This window comes from Leucoraja erinacea, chromosome 3 (assembly GCF_028641065.1).
Source record: "Leucoraja erinacea ecotype New England chromosome 3, Leri_hhj_1, whole genome shotgun sequence".
NCBI classification, from domain to species: domain Eukaryota; kingdom Metazoa; phylum Chordata; class Chondrichthyes; order Rajiformes; family Rajidae; genus Leucoraja; species Leucoraja erinaceus.
Window position 1 is genome coordinate 43321556 of NC_073379.1, and position 13071 is coordinate 43334626.

Genomic DNA, 13071 nt, shown 5'->3' on the forward strand with positions numbered 1-13071 from the left:
TATTTAACTTTGTGGGAGGAGGGTGTCCCTCCTCCCATTGGTACAGAACTTTTGCATTTTTCAGCTTGAAATTGCGCAATATGGTGCATACTGTAGCGAGTCTTTTAACTTACAGTTTAATGCAATATATATGCTTTAAATTGGATTAGCTATGAATAAGGTTAGACTAAATTACATTCCTAATTACATTCCACAGTAGAGCCCAGGCTCTGATCAACACGTGCAGCACATGAATGATCTTAGTGTATTCATGTATGGAAATCAGGTTATAATCAAACACTTGGCCTATGTTGACCAACCTAAGTCTCACTGCACACCTGGTACTACTGGCCCTGACTCCAGTTGCATACCTTCTCTCATTCCTATCCCTGAGTCCAGCCTTACACCTGGCCCCCTATTCTGCCCTGATCATAGCTGCTTACCTGCTTAGGTTCCCAGTGCTGAACACTCACCTGTTCCCAGCTTTGACTGCACACCTAGTACTATTCCAGACCTTGACTCTGGTTACACACTTGGCCTTACTCCTAGCCAATATATCTGGCACACACATAAAGCCCCATAACCTATTACGTTCAAGTCCACGGATGCTTATCTAATGCATTAATCCTTTATGGGGCACTTCACATACCAAATTATGGATAACAAAATTTGCTACATTCATTGGCTTCCTTGTTATCTAATATGCCCCGGTTCCACATAGGAAACCTGAACGGAAACCTGAACGGAAACCTCTGGAGACTTTGCGCCCCATCCAAGGTTTCCGTGCAGTTCCCGGAGGTTCCTGGAGGTTTTTGTCAGTCTCCCCACCTGCTTCCACTACCTGCAACCTCTGGCAATCACCTGCAACCTCCGGGAACCGCACGGAAACCTCTCTCCTCTCTCTATTTCCTTCTTCCCCCTCTCTCTCTCTCCTCTCTCTCTCTCCCCCCCCTCCCATCTCTCTCGCCTCTCTCTTTCTTTCCCACTCTCACCCTAGTATATCTCCCCCTCCCAAACTCTTCCCCCTCTCTCTCTCCCTCTCCTCTCTCTCTCCTCTCTCTCCCTCTCTCTCTCTCTCTCTCTCCCTCTCTCTCTCCACTCTCTCTCTCCCTCTCTCTCTCTCTCCCTCCCTCCCTCCCTCCTCCTCTCTCTCTCTCTGCCTCCCTTTGAGAGTCTCTGTCCTTTGGCACAGAGACTCTCACGGCAGCGGCGCAACGCTTCCGACGCCTCCGACGGCCCGGGAATCTTGCACTGAGGCTGCTCCATGGCCGGAGCTGCAGCGAGCGACTCGCCAGCCCCACAAACACTCGTCAACCCGGCAAACACTCGCCAACCCCAGCTCCCGGCATCTGTCCCTGCTGCTCGTTCTGCTTCCATCCCTCCCTCAGCCCCAGCTCTCCAACACCCGCGGCCCATGCAATTTATCTGAGTTTTGAAATTTTCGTAGATCACAGAATTTCTCGCGACAGAGTGTGAGAAATTTGTAATCAGCGTGAGAGCTTGAGAATTTGTTCAAATGCGTGATTCTCACACTCAAATCATGAGAGTTGGCAGCCCTGATGCTTGTACGAGGACCATTTTGGTCCATCGCCTTTGCCTGCTGATATTCTTGGGAGCGAACAAGGAAATTAAATCTGTAAACTCAGCATGGGTCATGAACTGAATCCAGAGCAGGACTCTCAAGATCTGTGTATTCAATGTGAATCAGTGTCACTATCTGGACCACCCGGCAACTAGTAATAATGATAATTTATGTTCTCTCTGTCATTCACTATTAAAATACTTTGTTTATTGTTACTTGCTTTTATCAGGCTATCCTATCAACAGTTTCCTTCAGAGAGACCTCTTCAATGGGGCAATCTACTATCGTCACTTGGGAGGAGAAATGTTTGAAGATTCCTTTGAGTTTATTCTGCTTGACAGTCATGACCCTCCAAACCTTTCAGAAACTCAGGTATCTGTCTGTATCCAACCACTGTGTGGTCACAGGAATTGTGATAATGTGATGGAAAAAGAGATGAAAACATCTCTCCTGAAAAACAGAAAAAAATAGAGAGGATATAATGAATGGTTTCAAAACCATGAAAGCTTTAGGAATTAAGAAACATAAAATTAGCTTATTGTTGATAATTGTAGACTGCAAAAAAATTCAAATAATGCCAGCAATTTACTTTTCTATGGCGGCTCTGCAATTTTCTCTGCATATATATATTCAATTCCCTTTTAAAAATACAATTGAATTGAAGAGAGAATCAATCAGGAAATTCCAAATGTAATTACAAATGTAATTGGCTGAAGAAGGGTTTCGACCCTAAACGTTGCCCATTTCCTTCGCTCTAAAGATGCTGCCTCACCCGCTGAGTTTCTCCAGCATTTTTATCTACCTGTAATTACAATAAGCACATTTTAATCTGATTTTCATCCCAAAATAAATTGACAAAAGTAATTTGAAGGATGAATTTGCAGAATGCATTTGAGAGAGTTTTCTATAACAGGATGCCATGAAAGCAATTAGGAAGCATCTTATCTCAGAACAAGTTGTTTAAGAGATAGAATTGATTGATTATCCGATCATTAAGGATCCTTGAAGGAAAAGTAATTAAAAATTAGACAATTCTACAAGCAGTCAGAATGAACCAGTCAGAGAATAGATTTTTTTAAATAATGTCAAAATGTTGGGTAAATTGGGTCAATTAAGAAATTAGATTAGATAGTTTTCTGATGTGTAAACAACAGCAAGCATTTAATGATACAGTTAAAAGTCTCAATTAATTTATGTTCCATTAAGCAGTAAAATATTCACCAGAAAAGTGGCCAAGTATGGAAGTTAAATATATTATTACTATAAGGGCAAAGTTATGCTGGCCTTGGTATGTATGCGGTGTGGTCACTGTTAATTACTGAAATGAAATAGTCACGCTGAGAAGTGGTTGAGAAAGAACAGCTCTGCTCATTACTATTTAGAAAAGTGAGTCATACAAGAATGCGGGCTGGACTGTGAGATTAGATGCAGGGGAGTTGTTTCCTTCAACTGCCAATCCATTACTACGGAATTAGATGTACGCTTTTAGGGGCCACACATTTTAAGTTGAAATGTGAAGAAATATTGTTATAGAGGTCACAGGTTATAGTCATGAAACCACATGTGACGTAAATAGGTCCCTTCGGCCCAACTCATCCATGCTGACCAAGTTGCACCATCTAAGCTTGTCCCATTTCTGTGCACTTGCTCCCCCATATCTCTCCATCCCATTCCTATCCATGTATCTGCCCAAGTGTATTTTGCATGCTGTTATAGTACCTACTTCAACTATCTCCTCTGGCAGCTCATTCCATATACACACTACTGTCTGAGTGAAAGAGTTCTGACAGAAATAAGATACTCTCATTTTATTTCACTTAATGTTTTTACAAAAACATGGACAGTCACATGGGACTAAAGTAGAAATTGATAAATATAAAATTAAATATATATATATTTTCATTATTACTGAAGCCATAAAATTTTAATATGTTGCTATGAGAAACTTGTGTGCTAAATATTTCTAATTAGTTTTCTGGTCTTGAGATTGTTCAGAAGAAATACTGTCTTATTACATTGCCATAAACACAATGATACCACTCCCTGGTTCTGAAAGGGAGAATTATGCTTAAAAAATAGATGTTGACATCAAATTATTAATTCAGTGATAACTGCACATGCACAGGTTGTGGAGAAGCAAGGGATTATGGTCAACAACCTCTCTGTACACTGTACAGCTCTACTGTCTGTGTGAAATTTACATGTTCTTCCTGTGACTCCGTGAGTTTTTTCTGGGTAGTCATGTTTCATAGTAGAAACATAAACACATAGAAAATAGGAGTAGGAGTAGGTCATTCAGTCCTTCGAGCCCAGCACCGCCATTCAATATGATCATAGCTGATCATCCAGAATCAGTACCCCGTTCCTGCTTTTTCATATCCATATCCTTTGATTCCGTTAGCCATAAGAGCGATATCCAACTCTCTCTTGAATACATCTAGCGAATTGGCCTCCACTGCCTTATGTGGCAGAGAATTCCACACTCACAACTCTCTGGGTGAAAAGGTTTTTCCTCGACTCAGTCCTAAATGGCTTACCCCTTATTCTCAAACTGTGACCCTTGGTTTTGGACTCCCCCAACATCGGGAACATTTGTCCTGCATCTAGCCTGTCCAATTCCTTAAGAATTTTATATGTTTGTATAAGATCCCCTCTCATCTAAATTCCAGTGATTACAAGCCCATTCGATCCATTCTTTCATCATATGTCAGTCCCGCCATCCCGGGAATGAACCTGGTGAACCTACGCTGCACTCCCTCCCATTTGTCAAAGAGGTGTGGGTTTGTAAGTTAATTGGCCTCTACAAAATGCCTATATTATGTAAGGAGTGGATGCAAAAGTGGGATAACATGGAACTAGTGCGAATGGGTTATTAATGATCGGCATGGACTCGGTGGGCCCAAATAACAACCTGTCAGGTTTAGCGAAAGTAAACACCAGCAGTGTCAGCGTCATTACAACAATGAATACCAGGGCCATTAGGGGGGGAACTCACCTTTGATTGCCAGCACAAAACAAATGCTGACAGCTTGTATTCACTTCCCTTAATTCAATTAAATGATTGTCGAGATCTTTGCAGATATTCAAAGCTAACCTGCAACAAAGAATGCAAGTCTTTCCTGGGTTATAAACGTCCGACTCATGGACACTATACATACGAATGAGCATTTTGGAATCTGGCAAGATGGACAGGGATGGATATACTAGCTGCTGAAGGGTGCAGGCATCTTTTTCCGGGTGGAAATGGAGCACTTCTGCAGGCCTCACTCCCCACCCCAATAACGAGCCGCAATAATCGGGTGCTGGATCGAGCCGAACAAAGGTGGGAAGCGTGGAGCAGACACACTCGCTCACTCACTAAGTCAGTGAGGCAACTGGCGGCCATTCTTCCTGTGCTTGCTTGCTCTCCCATTATAACTGTTTCTGTGATCATCTCCCACACACTTTTTTTTTCATTTCTGACTTACAAACAGTTCGGGTTATGAGCAGTTCTCTGTCGTAAACCTATGGACTGCCTGTACCTTTTAATCTTACCTGAATGACAGCAGTAGATCGTCTGACCTACAGCGATCTTGCTTTACCCCTCCACCCCTTAGTGTTTTGAAGATGTGATTATATTCTATCAAACTAATTCACCAAAGGAACACATAATTGACTCACTGAGCGGATGCGACCAGTGGTGTACCTCCCTCATGGCCAAACTTATTGAATAATGGGGACAGAACTTGCTGTGATTTCCCAAAAGTTCAATCATTGCAGAATGTTTCCCATTAACCACACATGCTTATTAGCATAGGCAGTGTTTTAAAAGTTGACCCAGAACCTGCAGTCAGCAGCAAGACATTTGTGTTAAAGTCTGAATTACAAAGGAATACAAAGGTGCCTTATGCAGTTCACCCCTGTTTGGAATTTACTGTGAGAATCCCAGCCCTATCCTTTAAACTTTAAAGATACAGCATGGAAACAGGCCCTTTAACTCACTGAGTTCGTGCCGACCAATGAACTTCCCGAAACATCGAACTATCCTACACACTAGGGACAATTTACAATTTACAGAAGCCAATTAACCTACAAATCTGTAGGTCTTTGGAGTGTGAGAGGAAGCTGGAGCACCCTGGAGAAAACCCACGCAGTCACAGGGACAATGTACAAACTTCAGCGCCCATAGTCAGGATCGAACCTGAATCTCTGGTGCGGTAAGGCACAATTATACTGCTGCACCACTGTGCAGCCCTGTGAAAATGAACATTAAAATTCACAATGTGCTGTGGTTTGTCGCCAACATAATCAAAGACTTGTCCCACCCTGGTCACTCCTTCTCTCTGCTCATGTCTGGGAGAAAGTACAGATGTTTAAAGGCCCGCATCGCCAGACTCATTAACAGCTTCTCTTCCTCTATTATCAGGCTTCGGCATGGTCCTTCCATAAGTTAGAGTACTGATCAATTCACCTCTACACCATTGAGGACAATGGACTTCGTCTCAGCAACTGTTGCATTACAATGCGCCACAATGTTGAGAACTATATTCTGCAGTCTGTAACATCCCCTGTGCTCTATCTAAAATGCTTGTGTTTGAACTAATTGTATCTATGCATGGTATATCTGATGTGTTTATTTAGCATGCAAAACAAAGTATTTCTCTGTACCTCAGTGCATGAGTCAATAGTAAATAGTAAATCTAAACCTAAACCTTAATGTTTATTTCCTCATTAATGCTATAAAACTCTTGCAGTCTTTTCTCACGGAGTTAAATTACTTGCAGACTGTAATTGTTCACATCACCCCTGTGGATGATCAGCTTCCCAAGGAAGCACCTGGAGTTGTCCGCCAGCTCGTCGTTAAAGAGACCGAGATGGCTCATCTGACGAAGAACCAGCTGCACTTCACAGACACCGAGTCTCCAAACGGGCAAATTGTATATACAATCACAACTCCACCCTTCTTTACTTCAGTATCTCGGTATGTGTATGCTTTCTCGACTACTTTGAACATTATGGCCACGCTGAACGATCTTAAGTATCTGGCAATGTATTTCACAAGATGTTGTTTTGAATTCCTTTGCAACATAATGATATTTGTAGGAATAATGCTTGAGACTGAGTGTGTCACAATTATGCAGGTTGAGACCTTTGAAGCAGCTGCTAAACAGGAGGTAGGGGTAGATTAGGAGGAAGCAAAGCAATACATGCAGTAACAAATGAAGCAGATTCAGCATCCTGCGATTAATACCTCAATTAAAATATGAAAGCCACAATGAGTCTGCAGGATCTCATTTTTGAGTAGCCACTATGTGATGTTAATGATACTTCCAAAGTATCAAAGCCATCAACGTATCATCATACCTGCCTCCAGATGAGATTAGTTTATCTTGGCATTATGTTTGGCAAAGACATTGTGGGCCGAAGGGCCTGTTGCTGTGCTGTACCTTTCCTTGTTCTATGTTCAAACCAATCCGGAGTGATGTCCAGAACCTACTGCATATGGACATGAATTGGTTCATTCTCTGTACAGCAATGACTTTGGTTCAGACCTCTACTCAATAAAAATGCAATACTTTTGGGCATTTGTTGACTGCCTAAAACAAACTATGCTCCTGAATCTTCTTAAGAAGGAACTGCAGATGCTGGAAAATCGAAGGTACACAAAAATGCTGGAGAAACTCAGCGGGTGCAGCAGCAGCATCTATGGAGCGAAGGAAATAGACAATGTTTCAGCCCGAAACGTTGCCTATTTCCTTCGCTCCATGGATGCTGCTGCACCCGCTGAGTTTCTCCAGCATTTTTGTGTACCTTCGATTTTCCAGCATCTGCAGTTCCTTCTTAAGAAGATTCAGGAGCATAGTTTGTTTTAGGCAGTCAACAAATGCCCAAAAGTATTGCATTTTTATTGAGTAGAGGTCTGAACCAAAGTCATTGCTGTACAGAGAATGAACCAATTCATGTCCATATGCAGTAGGTTCTGGACATCACTCCAGATTGGTTTGAACATAGAACAAGGAAAGGTACAGCACAGCAACAGGCCCTTCGGCCCACAATGTCTTTGCTAAACATAATGCCAAGATAAACTAATCTCATCTGGAGGCAGGTATGATGATACGTTGACGGCTTTGATACTTTGGAAGTATCATTAACATCACATAGTGGCTACTCAAAAATGAGATCCTGCAGACTCATTGTGGCTTTCATATTTTAATTGAGGTATTAATCGCAGGAGTAGGAAATCTGAAACAGTCAGAAATGGATAATGCCGGAAATATTTGGCAGGCCAGGCAGCCACAATGGAAAGAGAAGCAGAGTTATCATCTCATGTCAAAGACATTTACAGAACCAGGAAAAAGAAAAAAAGAAAAACAAGTTTGTTCTATGTTGCAGAGAAAGTGGAGGAGAGATGGATAAGGCACAGGGAATAATTCTGATAGGGTGAGGCCAGGCATGCTCGAATGATAAGCTGTTGATGGACCTATTAGTTATCACATTGGCAAATGGAGAGCATTTCATTCCATTCATGGCTTGTGCCGTGTAGAGGATGGGATGTCAGGCACAATTCTTGATGTTTGTGTAAAACGGGTCCATTAATCAAGTGAATGTTGTTAAATCGAGATATATGAGGTTCTAAAGGTGGGATCGTTCAAGGTTCTAACTGTATTTTTCCTTCTCTGATGAGGCTGCTTGATGCTGGGAAACTACTACTGACTGACAGCATGAAGAAACTGATTAAAGAGTCCAGTGCCCCAATGCTCAGGTCATTTACACAGGTGATTAAAATGCTTTACTTTCAAATTTCCCTTTAAGAATTAAGAGCAAAAAACGTCTTCAATCCTTCTACTCTCTTTCTGAATCAATTCAGAGCAGTATAAAAATAGAACCCATGTCACAAATATGCACATAAAAACCCATTGACCATTTCAAAGAGCCAGTTATTATTAATTAAAATAATCCACAGATAGATATAGCAGATAAGGCACCCATTCACCCCATTGTTTCTGTGATGGTTTTTTGAAAGACCTAATGAACTTGTCTAATCCACCACCCTTGCCCCGCAGTACTGTAAACATTCCCCTTCAGTAGCGCCACTTTGTAAGTTATTTTAAAGCTGCTTCTATCTTCATACAGTCCAGACCATAACAAGGTGGACAATGAAAGCTTAAAGAATACTGTGTTTCAGAGGAAAAATTATTAAATGTGTAGGATTTACAACACATTTCCCAATTGGGCTGATAGAGACATGAAATATTAGCTTTCAAGTGTAAATTGGGTAAGCATCTGCAATTGAAAAAAATGAAACCAATTGGGCAGAAACCTATGGAGATTTTCAAAAGCATCTTTGAAAAAACAATAAAGGCTTGATCAGCTGAATGCACATGCACGATTCCTCTCTGATATTAAATGTCTCTCTGCATTTGAAAGATCTTACACTACCCAAGATAGATCTTTGTCATGTGGGAACATGAGGGACAGTTGAAGTCAGAATGTGTAGGAAGGAACTGCAGATGCTGGTTTATTCCGAAGATAGACACAAAATGCTGAAGTAACTCAATGGATCAGGCAGCATCTCTCGAGAATAGGAATAGTTGAAGTTTCAGGCTGGGACTCTTCTTCAGAACGTTGGCTTACAGCAATGCACAATGTAGATGGTAAAGACTGCAGCTTTAATGTTGAATCCAGACTCCAATGTGAGGAGTACTATCTGCTGACGCTGAGGCGCAATATTGTACCTGCAACCCTCCAAGCCAATGGTGAACTTCCCAGCTTTTGCCAGAACTTTACTGAAGGTTGAAGGGATGGAAAACGAGCCCATTTTACAAGTCGATACCATTGTCACAGCCTTACGGTACACTGATGTTCAGATTTAGGGAACAACCGCAATAAAGTCAATTAATAGAATCATATGAAACCACTGAGTCTGTTATGGCGTTATGGCGAGAGTTATGGCGAGCTGAAATTGTTAGTACAGGGCTCTTACTGATTTTGTTTTTGTCAGTGGCCTTCTGTGATTAATTGTAAGCGTTCTCTTTTGGTTTGTTTCAGGATGCCGTGAACCACCTGAGAGTGGCCTACATGCCTCCTCTGCAGGATATAGGGCCCTACCCACACCAGCTGCAGTTTCATTTCTCAGTCAGTAACCAACATGGTGGCACGTTAGTTGGCCTCTGCTTCAACATCACGGTTCTCCCGGTCAACAATCAAGCTCCTGAGGTAATGACCTACAAATTGGCACAACGTCAGTTCTGACTTCGATAACTGGCCTGGTGCCAGCTGATCCCTTTCTTCGGAGGTAGTTACATTTTTGAATGGTTTTGGACCTTTTTGTTGGCAGGAGTTCAAAACGTCATGGTTCGGCTTATCAATATTTTGTAGAAACAAGTCCCTTCAGATGCTGGTTGAGAAAAAAAAAAGAAACAAAGTGCTGGAGTAACCTAACAGGTCAGGCAGCATCTCTGCAGAACATGGATGGATGACATTTTAGGTGGGACCCTTCTTCGGACTGTCTGACTGTCTGACCCAAAACGTCACCTATCCACGTTTGCCAGAGATGCTGCCTGACATGCTGAGTAACTCCTGCACATTGTGTATTATCAATATTTTGTCGCCTGATCTGCCAAGAAACTAGTTGCTGCAGATTATGGTAGCAAAGTATCAGAGATTGGAGTAGCAGTACTTAAGATCACTGTGTGGATGTCAGTAAGTACTTTTCATTTCAAATTTCTATTGTCCGGATCTCTTATCTCCAAACTCTCATAGATAATGTTGGAGGTAAGGGCAATGGCAAACTGAAATGGTGTTGGTAAGCTCATACTAGAGGACCAGTGTATTCATTGCAAATGTTTCTGTTCAGAAATCATAAGTAATGCCAGCAAAAAACCAACTGCTGAAGAAATACAGGGTCAGGCAGACAAAGGAATAGTTGACATTTTGGGTCAAGATCCTGTCTTGCTCCAGATATCACCATCTACAGTCTCCTGTATCTCTGCAAAACCAATGCCATATAAAATAATGAAATACAACCAGAACATGCTGGAAACATTCAGCAGGTCCGTACGCACACGTGGACAGCGAAATAGTTAATATTTCAGGTTCTAGAACTTTTGTCAGAACATGGAAAGAGTAAAAAAAGCTTTCTTTTTCAGTTCTGATCAAGAGCCGAGAACCTGAAATGTTGTTTCAATCTCCACAGGTGCTGCCTGACCTCCAGAGTGTTTCCAGCATTTTCTACTTTCATTTTGGATTCCCAGCATCTGAAGATTTTTGTTTATTTGAACAAACCCTCACATTGACCATGCTGGACTCCATGTAGACAAAAATGCTGGAGAAACTCAGCGGGTGAGGCAGCATCTATGGAGTGAAGGAAATAGGCAATGTTATGGGTTGAGAATCCAGGATCACTGGTGACTTTATAGTGCAGCATAGCAAGAGAAGCTAAAGACAGACATAAATAAAATAATGTCACTGTGGGTCAATAGGATTAGCATGTGCAAATACTTGATTGTCAGCATGGACATGGTGGGCTAAAGGCCCTGTTACTGTGCCAGATGACTCATCAACTCCAATATAACTGATGACAAGATTACACTGTTCAAAAACAACTGGGTTCTCTGATATCATCAAGCTACAAGGAACCCTTTTTCACACAAAAGGTGGTGGATGTATGGAACAAATTGCCAAAAGAGGTAGTTGAGGCAGGGACTATCCCAGCATTTAAGAACCAGTTAGACAGGTACATGGATAGGACAGGGCTGGAGTGATTTGGACCAAATGCTGGCAGGTGGGATTAGTGTAACTGGGATATGTTGGTCAGTGTGGGCAAATTGGGCCGAAGGGCCTCTCTCCACACTCGTATCACTCTATGGCTATGACTCTAACTAATCAATTCTTGCATTATTAACATTGAATGTGAATGCCTCCTCCTGTTATAACTCGGGTGGGAAATTGTCACCACTATTTCTATCACCCTCAAACAATGGTCCCTCTTAGACCCTTGGCACTTCTTAAGAAGTTTCCATCAACCCTGCACTGACCAACCACATGGAAATGTGAGGCTTTTTTTCCCCATTTTGCTCCAAAAGCAGCTGATGAAAATGAAGAATTATTTTCCTATTTCTATATAGATATACACAAATCAATTGACTGTCAAAGAAGGAGGAGTGGGCCAAATTACCATGGATCATCTGCTGGTAACTGATGTTGACACACTGGAGGATTACATCAAGGTTGTGCTGCAGAAGAAACCAGTGCACGGAGAAGTAGAAGTGAATGGAATTCCGATGATTGAAGGCAACATGTTCACTCTAGCAGATCTCAAGAAACTCAGAGTTAGGTGAGGAATCTTTTGTAGCAAACAAAGTATAATTATGGCGGCATTATTGCGGCACAGTGGCACAGCGGTAGAGCTAGTGCCTTACAGAGCCAGAGACCCAGGTTCGATCCTGACTGCAGGTGCTTGTCTGTACGGAGTTTGTACCTTCTCCCCATGACCTGTGTGGGTTTTCTCCAAGACCCCTCACACACTCCAAAGCCATGCTGAAGGTTTGAAGGTTAATTGGCTTGGTATAAAAACATTTGAAAATTGTCTTTAGGTCGCTGGCCGGTGCAGACGCGGTGGGCCGAAGGGCCTGCTTCCGCACTGTATCTCTAAACTAAACTGAAATGAACTACATAACTGGACAACTGTAAGCGGAGATATACAAGATGGAAATGGTTTGAGGAACAATAGGGTCCATGTCGCCTTCATGTATGAAAGATAGGGTTTGACTATGAATGATGGGATGTAAATTCTTTCTCTTGGCTGATACAATGTTATTCAGTAAATCTCATCTCATCTCAATGTCATTCAGACATCCTCATCTCATCTCAAAACAGTTATTTAATAATGGCTCATTAGCCAAAGTTCCTAATCTGATTTGGGTTCTCAACCCATAACATTGATAATTCCTATTCTCCCAGAGATCCTGCTCGACCCACTGAGTTCCTCCATCAGTTTGTTTACACGAGCTTGTATCTTTGAAAGTGACAGATTGGGATAATGATAAAAACATAAAGGATCCTATCTTCATCAATAGAAGTGTAGAGTTCACCAATATGACATTTATTATTAGCTGCAATCCTTTTCTTTACCCATGATATGTGATGGAATTTATCCTGGAATAAACTTTGTTGGCAATTTTTTAGTCTGATTACAAGATACAAGATACATTTAATTGTCATTTGGACCCCTTGAGGTCCAAACGAAATGCCGTTTCTGCAGCCATACATTACAAATAAATAGACCCAAGACACAACATATTTACATAAACATCCATCATATTGCTGTGATGGAAGGCCAAATAAACTTATGTCTCCACTGCACTCCCCCCCCCCCCGATGTCAGAGTCAAAGTCAAAGCCCCCGGCTGGCGATGGCGATTGTCTCGCAGCCATTAAAGCCACGCCGGGTGGTGCGAGGTCGCACACCGGCCGATTGATTACACCAATCAAGAGTGTTATCCAGATTCTTCCTGTTGGGAAATCCCTAAT

At 42.0% G+C, this 13071-nt stretch overlaps 1 protein-coding gene across 4 annotated transcripts in view; it reads left to right on the forward strand.

Annotated features, from left to right (window-relative positions):
* The window catches only part of frem1a (Fras1 related extracellular matrix 1a), a 120041-nt gene that overhangs the window by 44410 nt on the left and 62560 nt on the right, over positions 1–13071 (forward strand). For all 4 annotated transcript variants that reach the window (XM_055632555.1, XM_055632557.1, XM_055632558.1 and 1 more), the window contains exons 10-14: positions 1791–1933; positions 6325–6521; positions 8226–8316; positions 9590–9757; positions 11668–11876. In XM_055632555.1, the coding sequence (XP_055488530.1) occupies positions 1791–1933; positions 6325–6521; positions 8226–8316; positions 9590–9757; positions 11668–11876 (808 nt within the window). The remainder of the gene's footprint in view (positions 1–1790; positions 1934–6324; positions 6522–8225; positions 8317–9589; positions 9758–11667; positions 11877–13071) is intronic.